The sequence below is a fragment of the Lampris incognitus genome, chromosome 4, assembly GCF_029633865.1.
Source record: "Lampris incognitus isolate fLamInc1 chromosome 4, fLamInc1.hap2, whole genome shotgun sequence".
Taxonomy (NCBI): domain Eukaryota; kingdom Metazoa; phylum Chordata; class Actinopteri; order Lampriformes; family Lampridae; genus Lampris; species Lampris incognitus.
In genome coordinates, this window is record NC_079214.1 from 2,281,642 (window position 1) to 2,302,027 (window position 20,386).

Sequence of the window (20,386 nt, forward strand, 5' to 3'; positions counted from 1 at the left end):
TCGCGCCGCCCTGTCAGCCGGAAGACGCGTTTCCAAACACGTCTCGGTTTTGTACTTGCTCCTCGTGTTTCCTGTTTATCGTTTGTTTTTGTTAATATACTTGGTAATGTGGAGCTGGCGCGCTGTTACCGTTACTCGCGACGTGTTTCGGGAAGCGTCTCCGCCGCTAGTTCCGCCCAGGCGGAACCTTTGGGCTCCACTCGGACGCGGACGGACACAGTTTGTGGAAGAGCGCGTGTTCGGCTCAGCGGAAGTAGCCGTGAGCTGTTGCGAGATCAGCGGTGGATCGTGCATGTAAACATATATATTATATATAATATATATGTAATATATATATATATTTCATTAGAGAAGCAAGTGGGGATCTTGGCTCGGTATGTCTCGGGGCTCCATCGAAATCCCTCTGCGGGACACGGACGAGGTAACGTACATACGCCGTCTGTTACTCCGGGGGGGGGGGGTACCAGGCCGGGCCGGAGCCGGGTAACCAGGTTAGCTGAGCGGCTAACCAGCGGCTAACCAGCCTGGTTAGCCGCTGGTTAGCCGCTGGTTAGCCTAGCCTAGCCGCCAGCCAGCCGGCCAGGGGATGGATACGTGTCGTCGCTAACTAGCCGCCGTTGCCCGCGCCTCGCACATGCTCTCTCTCTCCACAACTCCAAAGCAAAGCAAAGCAAAACATGCTGAATGATGCGTTGCTCTAGTTTACGGCCCAAGGCCGCGAAAGAGTTAGAGACGAATAAAACAAGAAAGATGTCCGCCAAACGAAACCTCGTCTCCTCAGACGTCTCCTTTGAAAACATGTTGTGGTGATAAGTGTCAATAGTTACTCGTAGGATTCCCCCTTCGGTGTTTGTTGCATTGTGTAAACTGTCTCGGGAGGGAGAGCCTCCTCTGCGCCTCCTCTATGCCTCTTCCTGAGGGTTCTCCCTGAGGGCTCCCCCTGAGGGCTCTCCCTGAGGGCTCCTCCTGGTTTCCTCCCTGCTAAAGGGTTTTGGGGAGTTGTTCCTTATCAGAGGTCCAAGGCCAGGATGTTGTGTTGCTGTAAAGCCCTCCGAGGCACATTTGCAATTTGTGATATTGGCTATACAAATAAAACTGACTTAACTTGATATTCAAAGCCCCCCCCCCCCAAAACCCTTTTTTATTTTATTTTATTTTATTTTTTTAACCAAAGACTTTTTTCTGACCTCAGTGTCGGTCACCCAGCAGCGGGATAGCGCTTGGTGACCAACATCTAGTGCTGAATTTGGTAGTTTCTTCAGTTGTTAGTTCATGTGACATTTTTATAGAGAAATTTATCAGAAATGAATATGTGTGCATTCAATTTGATAGTAGCTGTATATAATTTTTCACATTTTGAAGTTCATATTCTCAATTCTATGTGACCTGAAATGACAGAAATGATGCTCCTAAAGGAGCAGTATTTTGAGCTAGTAGTTGTAAACAATTTACTTTGTTAAAGCCATAATTTAAATAATTTGTCTATATACTGCTGGGTGATGTGAAAAAGATTACCGCTGTAATCACAAGGGATTTTACACAATATTGAGAACGCACAATATCAACTTACGCTAAGATACCATGTTTAAGAATTCAACGGAGGTTCATGACACTGAAATGCAAGGTAATGTAAAATATAATGTCAAACAAAAACTAGTTTTCAAATAACACTCCCTCAAATATATCACCCCTCATTTTGCCAGAAATTTTTGGCCACATCATCATTCTCATTAATCAAGACAAACAAATTGTGTATTATGAATTGACAATATCTAAATTTTATCCCCATCCAATCCATTGAAAAACAATAAACAAATAACCAGTAATGAATTATTACCCAGCTAAGTAACATTAACAAGTAACATCTGTCAGAACCCAGGGCTGTAGATGCTCTAGCTACTCATGCTTGCCCTGGGGATGCTCTCTGCCATATTTGGACATGGTGAGTAGAGCTGATCTGGGTGCAAGTTACTCGTCTCTAGTTGCTTTGGTTTTTTTAATCTATTTTGGTTCGTTTTTTTTTTTTTTTATAAATGCAAAACAGAAATTTCAAAAGTACTTGTACATGTTATACACCATCAGTGAGATAAATATTCATGTTACCAGGGGGATAATTAGTCAAAAAATATGAATGATAGTAAAATATTAAGTAAAATTCTAAATCAATTTTGGACATCTACACAAAGACCTTGTATATAAAACACAACAATATTCTTAATGTACTATTCCCAATTCCTGGAGTGAGACAGCACATCTTTCCAGTTGTGAACATGTCCAGGTTCATTTAGCAGAATAGTGGTAGTTCACACACTCTATGTATTTTTTTGTGTAGCCTTGGTTTTCAAATTCCATGCTATCTTTTCACTGATTTTAAATTCCCAATAGAGTTAACAACGTGTATGAATGACCTGTGTGCTGCAGGTTATTGAGCTTGATTTTGATCAGCTACCTGAAGGAGACGAGGTCATCAGTATCCTGAAGCAGGAACATACGCAGCTGCACATATGGATTGCTTTGGCGGTGAGTACATGTATTGTGTTTGGATCATTAAAAGGTTGTCATTTAATTATGTGCTTTGGAAAACAAGATAAAAACAAATGGAACAGAATCTTACATGAAGTGTTTATTAAACCATATGGTTAAAAAAAAGAGAAAAAAAAAGAAACATCTTTGTGTTTCATCAGGAGCAAACCCCCCGAATTTTATCTGTTATCTTAAATGTGAGGCAATTTCTTTATCCCCTGGTTTGTAGTTGGAGTACTACAAACAGGGCAAAACAGAGGACTTTGTCAAACTGCTAGAGGCGGCCCGCATCGATGGAAACCTAGATTACAGGGATCATGAAAAAGACCAGATGACCTGTCTGGACACACTGGCAGCTTACTATGTTCAGCAAGCGCGCAAGGAGAAGAATAAAGATGCCAAGAAGGAGCTCATCACGCAGGCCACACTGCTCTACACCATGGCTGATAAGATTATTATGTATGACCAGGTAAGAAAATAGCCTGACAAAACAGTTGATGAGTGTCAGGGAAATTTAGGGTGACTGACTCCGGCATTTGAAATGTGCTCCTTTTTCCTCAGAACCATTTATTGGGAAGAGCTTGTTTCTGCCTCCTGGAAGGAGATAAGATGGACCAGGCAGATGCCCAGTTCCACTTTGTCCTCAACCAGTCCACGAATAACATCCCTGCTTTACTAGGTAAGTTCAACTTAAAAGCAAAGCCCATGATCCCTATGGCATGCCCCCTATAAGAATCCCATTAATGTCTCTGATGTTTTTGCTACAGGTAAAGCTTGCATCTCATTTAACAAAAAGGACTACAGAGGAGCACTGGCGTACTACAAGAAGGCTCTACGCACAAATCCTGGATGTCCTGGTGCAAAGATAACTTGTATTGTTCTAAAAATCGCATCCTTTATCTCTGATATTATCTAACCTATTTTGATATGTCTCTCTTATTTAATACTGATTAGCTGAAGTAAGACTTGGAATGGGCCACTGTTTTGTCAAGCTCAATAAACTGGAGAAGGCCCGCTTGGCTTTCGGTCGAGCCCTGGAGCTCAATTCTAAGTGTGTTGGAGCCCTAGTCGGCCTTGCAGTACTGGAACTGAACAACAAGGAGGCAGATTCCATCAAGAACGGAGTTCAGCTCCTGTCACGAGCCTACACTATTGATCCCAGTAACCCCATGGTGCTCAACCACCTTGCCAACCACTTCTTCTTTAAAAAGGTAGCCGCTGGTCTTATTATGTTAGGCATGCCATACCTTGGTTTGTACTTCATGATAGTGCCTCAGGTTTTATATAACACTCCTGTTTTTTACCCCAACCAGGACTACAGTAAAGTACAGCATCTGGCCCTCCATGCTTTCCATAACACAGAGGTGGAAGCCATGCAGGCAGAGAGCTGCTACCAGTTAGCGCGTTCCTTTCATGTGCAGGTAAGGCTACTGTGCCACTCCATGCTGAACAGCTAGAACTCTCATTTTAATTGATGCAAGTGAAATCCCTTCATATTTTTGCCTCTATCTTCTTGTCTTTATATTTGTTTCTTAGGAGGATTATGACCAAGCCTTTCAGTATTATTACCAGGCCACCCAGTTTGCCTCCTCCACATTTGTACTGCCATTCTTTGGCCTGGGGCAGATGTATGTGTACCGCAGAGACAAGGAAAATGCAGCACAATGTTTTGAAAAGGTCCTAAAGGCCTACCCCAACAACTATGAAACTATGAAAATTCTGGGCTCTCTTTATGCGACATCTGATGATCAGGAAAAGAGAGATATTGCCAAAGTATGTACGCTGCACTTTTTTTTCTTTCAGTTGTTGTCATTTCAAATCGGCTTATCTGACGATGGTGTTGCCAGGGAAAGTAGTCAGAAATGTTGGCTGTGATCTGATTAATTGGAGATGTGTTAATAATCCAGGGCCATCTGAAGAAGGTAACAGAGCAGTACCCGGATGACGTGGAGGCGTGGATTGAGTTGGCTCAGATCCTGGAGCAGACTGACATCCAAGGAGCTCTGTCGGCCTACGGCACAGCTACTCGCATCCTGCAGGAGAAGGTGCAGGCTGACGTTCCCCCTGAGATCCTCAACAACCTTGGGGCTCTTCACTTCAGGCTGGGCAACCTGGGAGAGGCTAAGGTAGCTACCTACCCCTCTTAAGGGTAGAGCATGTGGCATTGCAGGTAGCAGCTGTATTAACTGATAGATTTGTCAGCCGCTTACAGAAAGGTTCAAGGTTTTTATTGTCATAAGCACAACAAGGCAGCGTGGAAGCAAGCGTTGTAGGCTATGACATTTTTTGAGCTAGAGCTCCACACAGAATGTATAATAAAATAAACATCTATCAAACTGCTAAAAAATGTGGCGTCTGGGTAGTGTAGCGGTCTATTCCGTTGCCTACCAACACAGGGATCGCCAGTCCGAATCCCCGTATTACCTCCGGCTTGGCCAGGCATCCCTACAGACACAATTGGCTGTGTCTGCAGGTGGGAAGCCGGAAGTGAGTATGTGTTCTGGTCGCTGCACTAACGCCTCCTCTAGTCGGTTGAAGCATCTGTTCAGGGGGGAGAGGGAACTGGGGGGAATAGCGTGATCCTCCCATGCGCTACATCCCCCTGGTGAAACTCCTCACTGTCAGGTGAAAAGAAGTGGCTGGTGACTTAACATGTATGGGAGGAGACATGTGGTAGTCTGCAGCCCTCCCCAGATCAGCAGAGGGGGTGGAGCAGCGACCGGGACAGCTCGGAAGAGTGGGGCAATTGGCTGGATACAATTGGGGAGAAAAAAAGGGGGGGTGTAACCTCAGTAATATATACACATAAAAAATGTAAACACTAAATGTTAATCCATCCATCCATCATGCAAACCGCTTATCCTGCTCTCAGGGTGGCAGGGGTGCTGCAGCCTATCAATATAATACCTCATATACAACAGCCAGAATATTGCGCAGGATATTGCACCAATGTACGAATTTTATGGTCAGGGGGACTTGGATTTTAAAAAGTCTTGTGACTTGGGGATCGAAGCTGTTCCTGAACTTGCTGGTTCTGGTCCGGATACTATGGTACCATTTGCCAGATGGTGGTAGTTGAAACAACCCATGGCTGGGGTGGCTGTTGTCTCTGATAATGTTCATGGCCTTCTTCCTCCACTTTGAGGTGTAGAGGTCCTGCAGGGCCGGAAGCTCAGTCCTGGTTCGGGCTTTCAATGAACATTCCAATTTTGTATAACCGAATTGTAAAAAAACCAGACATTTCAGTGTGAAAATTAATATTCGTTAGTGAAAAAACAAAACGGCACTACCACGGCTGTCTGCCTAATGAATTCTTGCGAGGGCCTTGGCCGCTGCACTGAACACGCTGCATGATGGACAGGAGTCACACAACATCACTTTCGTTGGTTGAAAATGAAATCTGGCTCAAGCTGAAACTAGCGAATAATTCCACAACCGTGGTAAAGATGGCAGTTCATTTTGTAATGTGTAGGTATGTAATCTTTTAAAAGACGCGTTTACGTTGAAATAAACATGACCTACACCACTAGCTATGTCTCGTTGTATTGGTTTGCCCTTTTATGGACATAATGCGTAAAAATGTAGTGGAATGGGTTTGAACCTATGTGTTTTTTTAGAAGGAATAATCAAACGTCATTTTTGGCCAGTTTTGACAGTCCTAGTCCTGGTAATGTGCTGCGCTGTTTTAACCACCCCCTGCAGAGCCTTTTGCTCAATGGTGGTGCAGCTGCCATACCAGGTGGTGATGCAGCCATTCAGGATACTCTCGTTGGTGCATCTGTAAAAGTTGCAGAGTATGCTACTGTCCATGCTGAACCTCCTCAGCTGGTGGAGGAAGAACAGTGCTGTCTTGATGGTGGCGCTGCTGATAGGTGAGGTCATCGCTGATGTTCACACTGAGGAACCTGAAGCTGCTGGCTCTGCACTCCAGCCCTTTCAATGTGGATAGTCATGTGTTACTGATTATTTTAAAGTTGTACCATGTCTGTTTCTACAGAAATATTTCCCTGCATCTCTAGACCGGGCCAAAGCTGAGGGAGAACATGATGAGCATTATTACAACGCCATTTCTGTCACCACCTCCTACAATCTGGCCCGCCTGTATGAAGCTATGTGTGAATTCCATGAAGCAGAGAAACTGTACAAAAACATTCTTAGAGAACATCCAAACTATGTGGACTGTAAGTATACAAAACAGGTAGTTGAAATGATGCAATATAAAAAGAAACCAGTGACAATACTAGCTTGGTACACTCTCCATTTCTCTTATTGCCATTTTGATTTTTGTCCAAAGGCTATCTGCGTCTTGGGGCGATGGCTCGTGATAAAGGAAATTTCTATGAGGCCTCTGACTGGTTTAAAGAAGCCCTGCAGATCAACCAGGTACTGTTATCACCTGATGACCAGATTAGGTCACCCAGTAATTTAATCATCATCCCACCAGAAGTTCACTTTACCTGATGCCACACATCAGATTTTGCTATTCCGTATAAACTCTTGAGCATGCAGTTTGTATTGGGCTCTGAAGAGACATTTACACCGCATTTTGCATCTTCCTATTTAGCAGACATTTATCCAAAGTAACTTAAGAAGAGAGTCGACAGTCAGCAGATAAATTTGTGCATAAGCTGGCAGACATCTCAGAGCACTAAACAGTAATTACATCACAGCAGAGAGTGCATGTAATTTCTATTGCAAAAAGTGTTGGTGCACGGTGGTTAGTTCACCCGTAGGACTGGTCAGCGGAGGGAAGTCTTTGTTGTCCAGGATGTCGGATCCATTTGCTGGAAGGTCGGGAGGAGCAGCCGATAAGGAGGGAGGACACCCAGCTGTATTAGGATGTACTGGGGGAGTTGGGGAGGTCAGGTTTTCCAGAACTTGAAATTTATTTCCAAGCTGGAAAGCCTCATGTGAGTGTTTACCCTGGCAGGGTTTACTGTTCTTAACCTGGACCCAAGGCACTGGGATGGATGGAGTGGAGCAATCTCGGGTCTTAGGTTTTGTTCCAAGGCTGGGCCACATGTCCTCCACCAGGGTAGAGAGGCCTGTAGAGTGGATCACTTAACCTCCAGACCATGGAATAGTGGTGTCATTGCCCTGGGCTAATGCTGTGTGGTCTGGGGAACAGGATGGGTTGGCGCCCCTCTAATTGCCCAGGAAGGAGAGGTGTTTTGACTGTGCTTTGGCCACAGATGATGGGTCCAGGATTAACTTGTCCCTCTCCCTGAGTTCAGCCTGCAGTCAGGTAACGTCAGTCTTGAATTGGGCAAAGGTAGGATGGAAATCCATACACGGCCATGTTTGTTTTCAGGGAATAAGCAAGAAAATTGGCATAAAAGTCTGTAAAGGTGCAAAAAGCTTAAAATCCTGAATAAAATCAGAATCATGTGTACTGGCCATGTAAGTTTGCATATACATGGAATGTGACTCTGGTTTCGTGGCTCTCTCAGTGTACTTAACATAGAATAACAACACAACAATCTTAACATATATACACACATTTTGACAGATTGAAAGCAAACTGTACAACACGTGGTTCTGAGTATTGTTTAGTATAATTTGCTTGATATTAGTTTGACATTTTTTGATGTCTATGTCCTTTTGAACACAGGATCACCCAGATGCCTGGTCCCTGATAGGGAACCTTCACTTGGCCAAGCAGGAGTGGGGTCCTGGCCAGAAGAAGTTTGAGCGTATCCTTAAGCAGCCATCTACACAGAACGACACCTACTCCATGCTTGCTCTGGGCAATGTGTGGCTACAGACCCTGCACCAGCCCACCAGAGACCGCGAGAAAGTGAGTCATTAGATTTTCACTTTTCAAAAAGCCTCAAAATACTGGAGAAAAGATGCTGTGCAGTAATGCAGTGAATGATTCTTTTATTTATTTATTTTTACAGGAAAAGAGACACCAGGATCGAGCTTTAGCAATATACAAACAAGTCCTGCGAAACGATGCAAAGAATCTATACGCTGCCAACGGCATAGGTCTGTTGACTACCTGTTAAGACCGATTTCCAGCTCTGCTGTCAGTACTTGCAGTTGGTAACCTTTAGCGCTTCCCTGTAGAGTAATTAGAATTTGTTTTGCACAGGTGCTGTTCTGGCCCATAAGGGCTACTTCAGAGAGGCACGTGATGTGTTTGCCCAGGTGAGAGAGGCCACAGCAGAAATCAGTGATGTCTGGCTGAATCTAGCCCACATCTACGTGGAGCAGAAACAATACATAAGCGCTGTGCAAATGGTGAGGGCCTTTTTTGTGGTAGCTTTTCTAAAACCCATGCTTTCATGCAGTGCCTCTCTTGACAATTGTGCTTTTTATCCTTCAGTACGAGAACTGCCTTAAGAAATTCTACAAGCATCAGAATACCGAGGTGCTGCTGTACCTTGCAAGGGCACTCTTCAAATGCGGGAAACTCCAAGAGTGTAAACAGATGTTGCTGAAGGTAAATGGGAAATGAACAGTCTCTCTTTTATAGTTGTATGATGTAAGGGATATGTAACCTGTTCCCAATCTGTGCTTACCACAAGGCACGTCATGTGGCCCCCAGTGACACAGTGCTTATGTTCAATGTGGCCCTGGTGCTTCAGCGGTTGGCCACTCTGGTGCTGAAAGATGAGAAGAGCAACCTGAAGGCGGTTCTCAGCGCTGTGAAAGAGCTGGAGTTGGCTCACAGGTAGCAGGCATTAGCCTGGGTCAATACCTTTTTTAATCTTGTATGATTTTTCTGGCAGTCCTCAGCCACCTACTGCTCCTGTTTCATCTCCCTCTCTCCCGTTTCTCCCTTCAGATATTTCAGCTACCTCAGCAAGGCTGGAGATAAAATGAGGTTTGACCTTGCACTCGCTGCCTCTGAGGCCAGGTCAGTCACCACTCACCCTTCTTCTTCCATAGAATTTGACATGTAGTGTCAGATAATTTCCGCATGTTTGAGAATTCAAAAAGGAACATCTTTCTCCATAATTTATAATCAAAACATAAATGTTCTCCATTTTTTGCTTGGTCCACCTGAATTTTAAATTTGGTGTAAGTCTACAAAGAGAGTTGGAGTGCCATCATAACTTCTCCTCTATTGAGATTCGAGTCATTACAGCATTTATTTCTTTGTGGACATTTTTTGTAAAAAAAAAAAAGAAAAGTTGAATTTCTCAAAGTTCAAGTAGTCTTAAAGATTTGAATTGAAGCACAACTTAGCTTAAAGCTACAATCCTGAAGATGTTCATTGAACTTATTGATATCTGTTGATACCTATGTTTTTGCAGTCACTCTGAATCCCAGAGCTCCACTCAGAATGAATGAGTCAGCAGTGCTGTTGTCAGAAACAAACAAATATCCTAGTTGAACCTGAGTTTTACTAATTGATGTACTGTCTGTTGGTAAATGTCTTCTATCAGCTTCTTCTGTCATATATGTTTGTAAGACACTACAACTTCACTTCTTCAAACTCAACACTACCTGTCTTTATGCATGCACAGTAATCCAGGTAAGAAAATAACAGAATGGTGAATCAGTTCATCTGGATGCAACATTTAATGGGAGAAACGTTTCATCACTCATCTAAGTGACGACCTAAGTCTAAACTGACTGCAGGTATCCCTCAACCTTATAAACAGCACAGTTTCACAACGACCAAAACCAACAATAGTTTTCATATGCAAATAAGTGTGACCACCAACTAGAGTTTCAATGGCCATAATCACAGAGGATTGGGGAATAGTTGCAGTCACACACAGCATTGTAAGATGGTGACAGATGTACTCTTACCCCCCCCCCCCCCCATTCAGGGATGGTCGTTCCCTCTTCACTTAGATGGCCTCTTTAACTCCCCGTTCAAACCAGCGTTCCTCCCGATCAAGGATGTACGCATCCTCATCCTTGAAAGAGTGGCCACTGGCCTATAGATGGTGTAGACTGCAGAGTCGTGGCCTGACATGTTAGCTCTCCTGTGTTGTGCCATCCTCTTGACCAGCTTCTGTTTGGTTTCCCCATACAAGTCACGGCAATCCTCCTGGCACTTAACATCGTGCATGATATTTAAGTTTCCTTTATTAACCCCCTTGGGGAAATTCAGTTACTGCAAATTAACCCGTCCTAGCTGTGATCTGTGTAGCTAGGAGCAGTGGGCTGCCGCCTTGATGCTACGCCTGGGGACCAGCTCCAGTTCTTTTCCCATTGCCTTGCTCAGGGGCACAGACAGGAGTATTAACCCTAACATGCGTGTTTCTGTTGATGGTGGGGGAAACCGGAGCGCCCGGAGAAAACCCACCGCAGACACGGGGAGAACATGCAAACTCCACACAGAGGACGACCTGGGATGACCCCCAAGGTTCAACAACCCTGGGGTTCGAACCCATGACCTTGTTGCTGTGAGGCAACTGCTAACCACTGGGCCACCGTGCCGCCCATATTGCTCTGTTTGTGCCGGGGGACCCGATCCTTGGGGTGCACCAATTTCCAGCACAGCGTGTTTTGAGGTTTGAAAGCAACTGAGACACGTTTGGGAAAATACACGTCTCAACTGTTCTGACACTCCCGCCACATACAGAATCGTCACTGTTTTACACTTGGACAGCTGTTGTCCTTCTCTCTTCGATCGGCTGGTGCACTTCTTTTGCGTCTTCCTGGCTTTGACAAACACCCAGTTAAGATAACCACACTTAACCAGGGCCTGTTCAATGTGGGATTTTTCCCCTTCCCCAGCTGCTGTGTCGGTGGGGACATTGTCAGCTCGGTGGTACAGCATCCTGATGATTCCTAGGTTTGCACTCCAGTGGATGATGAGTCGAATCTTAAGTACTGATTTACTACTTACTTCAGCAGTCCATCGAAACGATGACGACTGTGGTGCAGTTTAAGCTCGGCAAGCATGCCTGTGGGCCATCAGGCCCACATTAGAGCAACAGTATCGTCCACAATTGTCACAGACGAATGCTGTTTGAGTTGGTCTGTTGTGTCTTACATGGTGGGCCTTAACATAGGCTGCTTGTCTCTTGTTCAACAGCTGTTCTCGATTGCCTTACTGCGGAGCGCCATTTCTGTCTGTCCAGGGCCACTGTCTCCCAGCTGGAGTCATCTATGCTGCAAATCTTCATGTGGTGCTTGAGCACGTCTTTGAAGCTTAGCTTCTGGCCTCCCTGCTTCCTTTTCCCTGGCACAGCTGCCTGTAGAAAACCTCTTTTGGTAGGCGGTTGTCTGGCATTCTCATGGGGCCGGCCCATCTGAGCTGGGAGGCTGTTATAAGGGCTTCAACACTGACAGTACCAGCACGGCTCAGTACTTCCATGTCGGGCACCTTGTCTTCCCATCTGATTTGCAGCAGCTTTTGCAGATGAAGAAGCTGTATGCTGGTGAGCTTCTTGATGTGCTTGCAATACAGGGTCATGCATTCAGTGGAGTATAGTAGAGACGGGAGAACAGCTGTGTTGTAGACCTTGATCTTGATGTCATTGTGGAACCAAAGTTGTTTGTGGAGGGCACCAAAGGTTTTTGTGGCCGCTTGGATTCTTCTGTCCAATTCTAAGTCAGAGGAGTTTGTATCTGTCACAGCGCTGCCCAGATAGGTAAAGCACTCAGTGGTCTTCAGAGTTGCTCTATTAACCAAAATACTGGGCTGACCTTCTTCGGGGCTTTTCTGAGGGGGAGGCTTGTACAGAAGCTCTGTTTTGGAGAAGTACTGATTTAGGATAAACATCAACAATCGGATGTCCTCCATCACCAATTGCAATTTCCCAGTGTAAGAAGGCTAACTTGTCATTTTTCACTTCCTCCCTGGTGAGCTTGATGTGGTGTCCACAGAGTTAAGGTGGTCGGTGAAATGTGCTACATCTTGAGATTTAATTTTAACCCAGGTGTCATCACAAATCTGAACCAATGGCTAGATGGTGTCCCTGGATAGGACATCAGAGCCTCTTTTCCACTTCCTCCATATACAAGTTGGCCACTACAGGTGAGACTAGAGAACCCATAGCACACCCATGCTTCTGCTTATAGTATTGCCCCCTGTATGTGAAGGACGTGGACTGAAGACACAGACACACTTGGTCAGTGTTAAGGGTAGTCCTATTGCTAAGGGTGGGGTCATCCTGTAATTTCATATGGACCACCTCCACTGCTTCATCAACAGGAACGCAGGTGAAGAGAGACTTAACATCATAAGACAACATTGTTTCACCCCCTCCATAATGATGTTCCTCACCTTATCCAAAAATCTTTTTTTTTTTGTGGAGGGGGGGGGGGGGTTCCTCCCTTTTTCTTACAATTGTACTTGGCCAATTACCCCATTCTTATGAGCCATCCCGGTCGTTGCTCCACCCCCTCTGCCGATCCAGGGAGGGCTGCAGACTACCACATGCTTCCTCTGATACATTAGGAGTCGTCAACCGCTTCTTTTCACCTGACAGTGAGGAGTTTCACCAGGGGGATGTAGCACGTGGAAGGATCATGCCATTCCCCTTAGTTCCCCCTCCCCCCCAAACAGGCGCCCTGACCGACCAGAGGAGGTGCTAGTGCAGCGACCACGGCACATACCCACATCCGGCTTCCCACCTGCAGACACTGCCAGTTGTCTGTAGGGATGCCCGTCCAAGCCAGAGGTAACATGGGGATTCGAACCGGCGATCCCCGTGTTGGTAGGCAATGGAATAGACCGCCACACCACGCAGACACCCCCAAATCCATAGTGTTTTGAATGTGATGTTCATTACTGCCTACCAACAGGTTAGTATAGATGCCAGAAACTTAAGAGAGGTTATAGGTCACCGAGTTAATCATACAAACAATTGGCCGTAATGAAACATCCTGTTTATGTATCTTAGGTAAATCATACAGAGTAGGTGTAGTGCCCCCTGGGTATAATCTATGGTACAACATTCTGTCAGTAGCATTGTCCTCTTCTAACAGTTTCAGACAATCTATCACCTTTTTCTTGTAACCACTGCCTGGATCTCGTTTTGTATTTAGCCATTATCGCAAACATGGCTGCCATTGAAACTAATGGTATATACAGGGTTTCTGTTGGGACTTCGTTCAGTTAATGTGGTTCCTCACACCATTTGTGGTTTGGGGTGTGTTTGCGGGTCCTCGTTGCAGGCAGTGCTCAGACCTGCTGAGTCAAGCTCAGTACCATGTGGCCCGGGCCAGGAAGCAGGATGAGGAGGAGAAAGAGCTGCGGGCCAAACAGGAACAGGAGCGAGACATGCTGCGCCAGCAGATGTTGAAGGAACAGGTCTGCTTGCTGTGAAAAAATTATGACAAGAACTTTGTGGGTTTTGTTTTAATTTATCAAAGACAAATCTCAAAGGTTTACATGTCGGTCTGTTTTATGTTGATTTCAAAGCACGATAAAATTCTTTGCCTAGTTCTCTGTTCGACTTAGTCATCACTCTTAAATCTCTGCAGGAGGAGAAGCGGAACAAGGAGGCAGAGGAGCAAAAAAAGCTCCTTGAGCAGAGAGCCCTGTATGTTGAGAAGACCAAGAACCTGCTTACTTTTGCCGAGGGCCACAAAGAACCCTCCAAAGATAAGAAGAAAGGAGGTGGTGGGCGGGTAAGTGTTTAAACCAAGAGTAATAAACCAAATAGAGCCGCAAGCAGATATGGGTTGGATCTAAACACTTAGTGCAATGCGCTTTAATATGTAAGCTTAGTAAAAACTCCTCAACATGTGTCTCAAATTTCAGGCTGATATCTCAACATTTTCCTGAGTTATTGCAAATTTTGGAAAATTAGCTACTTTGATAAAAATTGATTGGCATCAGATGCCCGAACCACCTCAACTGGCTTTCGACGCGAAGGAGAAGCGGCTCTACTCTGAGCTCCCTCTGGCTGTCTGAACTCCTCACCCTATCTCTAAGGCTGAGCCCAGACACCCTACGGAGGAAACTCATTTCAGCCGCTTGTATCCACGATCTCACCCTTTTGGTCACTATCCAAAGCTCAATAGGTGAGGGTTGGAAGAAAAATTTACTGGTAAATTGAGAGCTTTGCCTTCCGGCTCAGCTCCCTCTTCACCACAGCGGTCCGATACAACATCCGCATTACTGCTGATGCTGCACCAATCCACCTGTCCATCTCCCACCCCATCCTACCCTCACTTGTGAACAAGACCACGAGATGCTTGAACTTCTTCACATGAGGCAAAACTCACCCCCAACCCAAAGGGAGCAATCCACCATTTTCCAGTAGAGAACCATGGCCTCAGACTAATGACTGTCACTCTGCCATTATAATTCCTGTAATAATAAACCATAAACACAGACCCCGTAATCTCCCCGTAACATCTACTACTACTGCTATTTTCAGCTGCTCCTGTTAGGGGTCGCCACATTGGATCATCCGTTTCCTTCTCTTCCTGTCCTCTGCATCTTCTTCTGTCACACCAGCCACCTGCACGTCCTCCCTCACCACATCCATAAACCTCCTCTTTAGCCTTCCTCTTCCCTGTCCCTCTATTAAACTCATTCCCAATATCCTGTCCTTCTTCATCACTCCCAATGAAAATCTTATCTTCAGTTCTGCCACCTCCTGTCTTTTCGTCAGTGCCACTGTCTCCAAACCATACAACATAGCTGGTCTCACTACCATCTTGTGAACCTTCCCTTTAACTCTTGCTGGTACCCTTCTGTCACAAATCACTCCTGATACTCTTCTCCACCCACTCCACCCTGCCTGCATTCTCCATTACTTTGAACAGTTGACCCCAAGTATTAAACTCATACACCTTCATCACCTCTACTCCTTGCATCCTCACCATTCCACTGTCCTCCCTCTCATTCACACATATGTATTCAACCTGTCCATCACCATTGCAAACAAGAAAGGGCTCAGAGCCGATCTTTGATGTAATCCCACCTCCACCTTGAACCCCTCTGTCATTCCAACCACACACCTCACCACTGTCACACTGCAATCATACATATCCTGCACCACTCCTACATACTTCTCTCACATTCCTAACCATTACCTCATCACCTCTGTTCCCTTTACCAACATGCCCATTGAAGTCCACCCCAATCACCACTCGCTCTTCCTTGGGAACTCACTCCAGAATTCTTTCTCTTCCACCTCACACCCAACTTGCAGGACATATGTGCTGATAACATTCATCATCACACCTTCGATTTCCAGCTTCATACTCATCACTCTGTCTAAAACTGTCTTCACCTCCAGCACACTCTTGACATACTCTTCCTTCAGAATTACCCCGACCTTATTTCTCCTCCCATTCGCACTATAGTAGAACAGTTGGAACCCTCCTCTGATGCTCCTGGCCTTACTCCTCTTCCACCTGGTCTCTTGCACACACAGTATACCTACCTTTCTTCTCTCCATCATATCAGCCAGCTCTCTCCCTTTACTAGTCATAGTGCCAACATTCAAAGTTATGACTCTCACCTCCACACTCATATCCTTCCTCCTCTCCGCTGCCTCTGGACATGCCTTCCCCCCCTCCTCCCAACAGTAGCATAGTTTCCACCGGCACCCTACTTGCCAACAATACCTGGTGGCGGTCGTTGGTAACCTGGGCTTCGACTGATCCGGTATGGAAATCTGATTTATGATCCACATATTTGATTTGGCAAAGGTTCTACGCCGGATGCATTTCCTGATGCAACCCTCCCCATTTATCCGGGGTTGGGACCAGCACTAAGAATGCACTGGCTTGTGCATCCTCATTGGCTGGGTTATTGAAAACACCTGAACATGTGTGTCAAATTCAAATTGATATCACAATGCGTTCATGAGTTATTGTAAATTTTTTGAAATTAGTTATTTTGATCAAATGTAATTGGCTTGTATAATGAAACCCTATGGAATATAAAAACTCCAAAAATTTTACTTTGTCCGGTTTGGTCCAGAGAAGCCCTGTACAAAATTTGGTGACGAATACACAACATTTATAGGAGCAGTAGTGAAAAAACGATTTGGACAAAATTCAAATGGCAGAAAATTTTTCTACGCTCAAATGGGCATGCCTTTGATTTTTAGGTTTGTCTGTACTGACAGAATCCAGGAAAAAAAAATAAAATTCTGAGACTTACGATTCAAAAGCTTTAGGTCAAAATGTAAAGTTAGTTCTTACAGTGCTGCAATCTGGTCATTTGGTACAATTTTGTTTGTGTGAGTTACTGCTTGGACCCCTAATAATGTCAGCAATAAGCATATTACATTTTATCCAAAGGAGTTGAATCAAGTGCAGCTGGACTTGGTGTATATCCGTGAAGACGTTTCGCCTCTCATCCAAGAGGTGAAAGGCACGAACTGAGGAAGCCTCTTGGATGGGAGGCGAAACGTCTTCACGGATATATACCAAGTCCAGTTGCACTTGATTCAACTCCTTTGGAGAACCATGACCTGGATGAATGAGAACATTCACAGACATATTACATTTTATCTCCATTCCAAGCATATCTCCAAGTTCTAGAGAGTGCTCGGTGCATAAAACAAACCAAATACAAATATACACTGAAAAAACTCGAGAAAAAAAAAGAACCACTGTGTTGGATAGTAGGAGACTTGTGAATGAACGACCTCTTTGTTCCAGCGTAAGAAAGGAGGTGACATGGATGAGTTTGTCAATGATGACTCTGATGAGGACCTGCCAGTGAAGAAGAAGAAGAGAAGAAAGGCTGGCACCGATAGTGAACAGGAGGAGGGTGAGGAAGGGGAGAAGAAACCACGGAAGAAAAGGAGGAAGTGAGTCTGCTGTAGTGCGTAGCCTGTAGGTTATTCTGAAGTACTTCTGGGCTGAGAGTAAACCTTGCCCTCTTGTTTTTAGACTGGCCAAAGGAGGTGATGATGGCAGCGATGATGATGAGGGAGGATCACAACCCAAGAAGCAGCGCAAACCCAAAGAGCGCAAGAGGATTGAGAAGGCAAGCATTTCTCACCACTCACATGCTCTTAGTAAAATAGTATGCATACATTTTCTAAACATATATCATTCCTCTACCTGTTTTAGATCCAGCCTGAACGTCTGCCACCTTCCCTCAAAGGGAAGATCAAGTCCAAGGCCATCATCTCATCCTCTGAATCCTCTTCAGATGAGGATGGTCTGAAAATAGCAGAGGACAAGTAAGGCCAGAGTGTGATATGACATTTCACAAGATGAAATTTGGTAATAATCATAGTAAATGTGGCATGGTTTTAACTAGCGCTCCCTTCTCTCCATGTAGGAACCAGCGAGACAGCGGGTCAGGATCTGAGGATGAGGGTGGCCACAGGAAGCGCATTGCATCCGACAGCGACTCTGACGCAGGCAGGAACCGCTTGGGCAGCGAGGCAGGCAGCCCTCAGCACTCAGCAGGATCGGATGAGGATGACTCTGGGAGTGACCGTCCAGTGAAGAAGAGGAGAGTACAGCAGCAGTCTGACTCTGAGCAGTCTGACAATGAGAGCAAGAGGAGTCGGTCCGGATCGGACGACGAATCCAGGCCCGGCTCGCCAGCTGCAGCATCAGACAGGGGATCTGAGGCCGGATCGGACAATGAGCGCTCCCCGCAGCACTCCGACAATGGGTCAGAACCTGAGGGCTCCAACAATGAGGTGTCCAACCGTGGCTCTGATGAAGACAGTGATTAAAGCTTCAGAACACACAGCAAACTTTCCTACTGTGGTGAGGCGAAGGCATTTTTGGCATATGAATTTCTTTGTTTGTTTGGAACAGGGTTTTTTCCCCCCTAAAATTCGGCATAGAAAAGTGTAGTTTTATAGCTCAGTGTTGTGCCGTATTCACTAGATACTGGTTGTCTGACCGACGATTAAAACATACCTTTCATAGATGCCGTGTTGTCTCCTTGTTGACAATGATGAATCAGTTTTTAGTAGTCTCTAAAAGGTTGTAAACCTGATTTATTTTCTATCTCAGACAATGAAAACCAAGAAGACATTGACCCTGAAGTGGGCTTCATCAAAATGTGTAAATAAAATGGTGTAAGATGTCTACTGGTATAACCTCTTTCTTTATCTCACCAATAAACGCTGTCAAATCTAAGTAAGCTGTTTTAGTGTCTTTATGCATGCCCAATAATCCAGGTAAGGAAACCACAGACGGGTGAATCAGTTCATCTGAACGTTTCTATCAATAAACGTTGTGTGCAGATTAGGACAGTCCCAAATACCATTTCTGGGGCTCCGAAGATTCGTGAGTAATCAACAGCGAGGTGGGGGGGGGGGGGTGCATGACTCGGGAAGGAGTCAGCCAGACATTTCTCTGTTGTTGGCTGAGATGGACGGCATAGCGGTGCAACACATGTTTTTGGGTTTAGTTAAAGATGTTGTTAAGGATTGTTATTCTACAGTATTGTTGTTTGTATGGTTATTTGTTAATAAAAAACGTTTTCCAAAAGGTTTGGTGCGTTTTATGCCTGCTTCTAATCCCGAGGGATTTGGTTGAACGAGGTCCTATCTATGTACTTTTTGTGACATAACAGCTTGTGACAATTTTTTCTTATCATAGCTAAGTTATAGATTTACATTAATGCTCATTATAATAGGCTCCGAATCAAGACAACACCTGAGAAAGTGCTGTGAAACAGAAGCAGAGAAACACATACTAGCTCCAACAAAGTTTAGTGTTGAGCTTTATATTTATAATTTCTTTATTGTCATCTCTCAGTACTCGCATACGTTGAAATGAATCTGTTCTCCGCATGTAACCCTTCCTATCCACCTAGGAGCAGTGGGCGGGGCCAACTCCAGTTCCACGTTCCTCTACACTAGGAGCAGTGGGCGGGGCCAACTCCAGTTCCACATTCCTCTATACTAGGAGCAGTGGGCGTGGCCAACTCCAGTTCCACGTTCCTCTACACTAGGAGCAGTGGGCGGGGCCAACTCCAGTTCCACATTCCTCTATACTAGGAGCAGTGGGCGTGGCCAACTCCAGTTCCACATTCTGCTACACTAGGAGCAGTGGGCGGGGCCAACTCCAGTTCCACATTCCTCTACACTAGGAGCACTGGGCGGGGCCAACTCCAGTTCCACATTCCTCTACACTAGGAGCAGTGGGCGGGGCCAACTCCAGTTCCACATTCCTCTACACTAGGAGCAGTGGGCGGGGCCAACTCCAGTTCCACATTCTGCTACACTAGGAGCAGTTCCACAAGACTGACAGATGCTGCTAGGTCCAGTGAGGGGGACTGTAGCATCCATTCATTATCCAAACTGCTTATCCTGCTCTCAGGGTCATGGGGATGCTGGAGCCTATCCCAGCAGTCATTGGAAGGCAGGCAGGGAGACTGGCTGGACAGGCCGACAGGCCATCACACACACATTCACACCTAGGGACAATTTAGTACAGCTGATTCACCTGACCTCGTTCAGGTCCAGAGGGTTCCTAAAAACTGACCAGTCTGTTGAATCACGCGCACACATTCACACCTAGGGACAATTTAGTATGGCCAATTCACAGAGCCTGCTTGAGCTATATATTACTCAGATACTCACCATAGCTGTCGTAGTTGTCCCCATATGTTCCTCCGCTGTGCTGTTTATATCCTCCCCGACTCCTGCTAGCTCTGTAGCATGGCAGACAAACACTTGGACTGACCCAGAATGTTATTGAAAGTAACCAGAAGTCCAATAAAAATGTCAATTTGCCTTAGTAAGCCACGAACATCTACTGCCTGCTCACCATTACTTTCAAGCCCAGTCTCTTGCAGTACATGGTATACTGCAGGGAGCCTATCCAACAGGTTGCGTCAGGCCGAGTATCTGCAAGCCCACCTAGTGTCACTTAGTCTTGGGAGTTCACAAGGCCGGCCACCATACATTTCCCTCTGAATTTCAAGCCACGTGGTTTGCACATATGATCCAGACATAAAAGAATGACGTTTCTGAAGGAAAGTGAAAAAGTGACAGTGAAAAAA

At 45.4% G+C, this 20,386-nt stretch overlaps 1 protein-coding gene across 1 annotated transcript; it reads left to right on the plus strand.

The window, feature by feature from the left end:
• The first annotated feature begins 252 nt into the window (after positions 1-252).
• ctr9 (CTR9 homolog, Paf1/RNA polymerase II complex component) lies at positions 253-18,729 on the plus strand. The gene is made up of 23 exons (XM_056279067.1): positions 253-421; positions 2,422-2,520; positions 2,753-2,992; positions 3,085-3,202; positions 3,291-3,380; positions 3,478-3,734; positions 3,837-3,944; positions 4,060-4,296; positions 4,431-4,649; positions 6,521-6,704; positions 6,818-6,906; positions 8,135-8,320; positions 8,424-8,511; positions 8,618-8,766; positions 8,852-8,968; positions 9,054-9,199; positions 9,314-9,385; positions 13,612-13,747; positions 13,921-14,067; positions 17,065-17,216; positions 17,299-17,395; positions 17,482-17,594; positions 17,696-18,729. Exons 1-23 carry the CDS (start codon positions 377-379, stop codon positions 18,099-18,101), a joined length of 3,495 nt encoding a protein of 1,164 aa, XP_056135042.1. The 5' UTR covers positions 253-376; the 3' UTR covers positions 18,102-18,729.
• Positions 18,730-20,386: the final 1,657 nt, after the last annotated feature.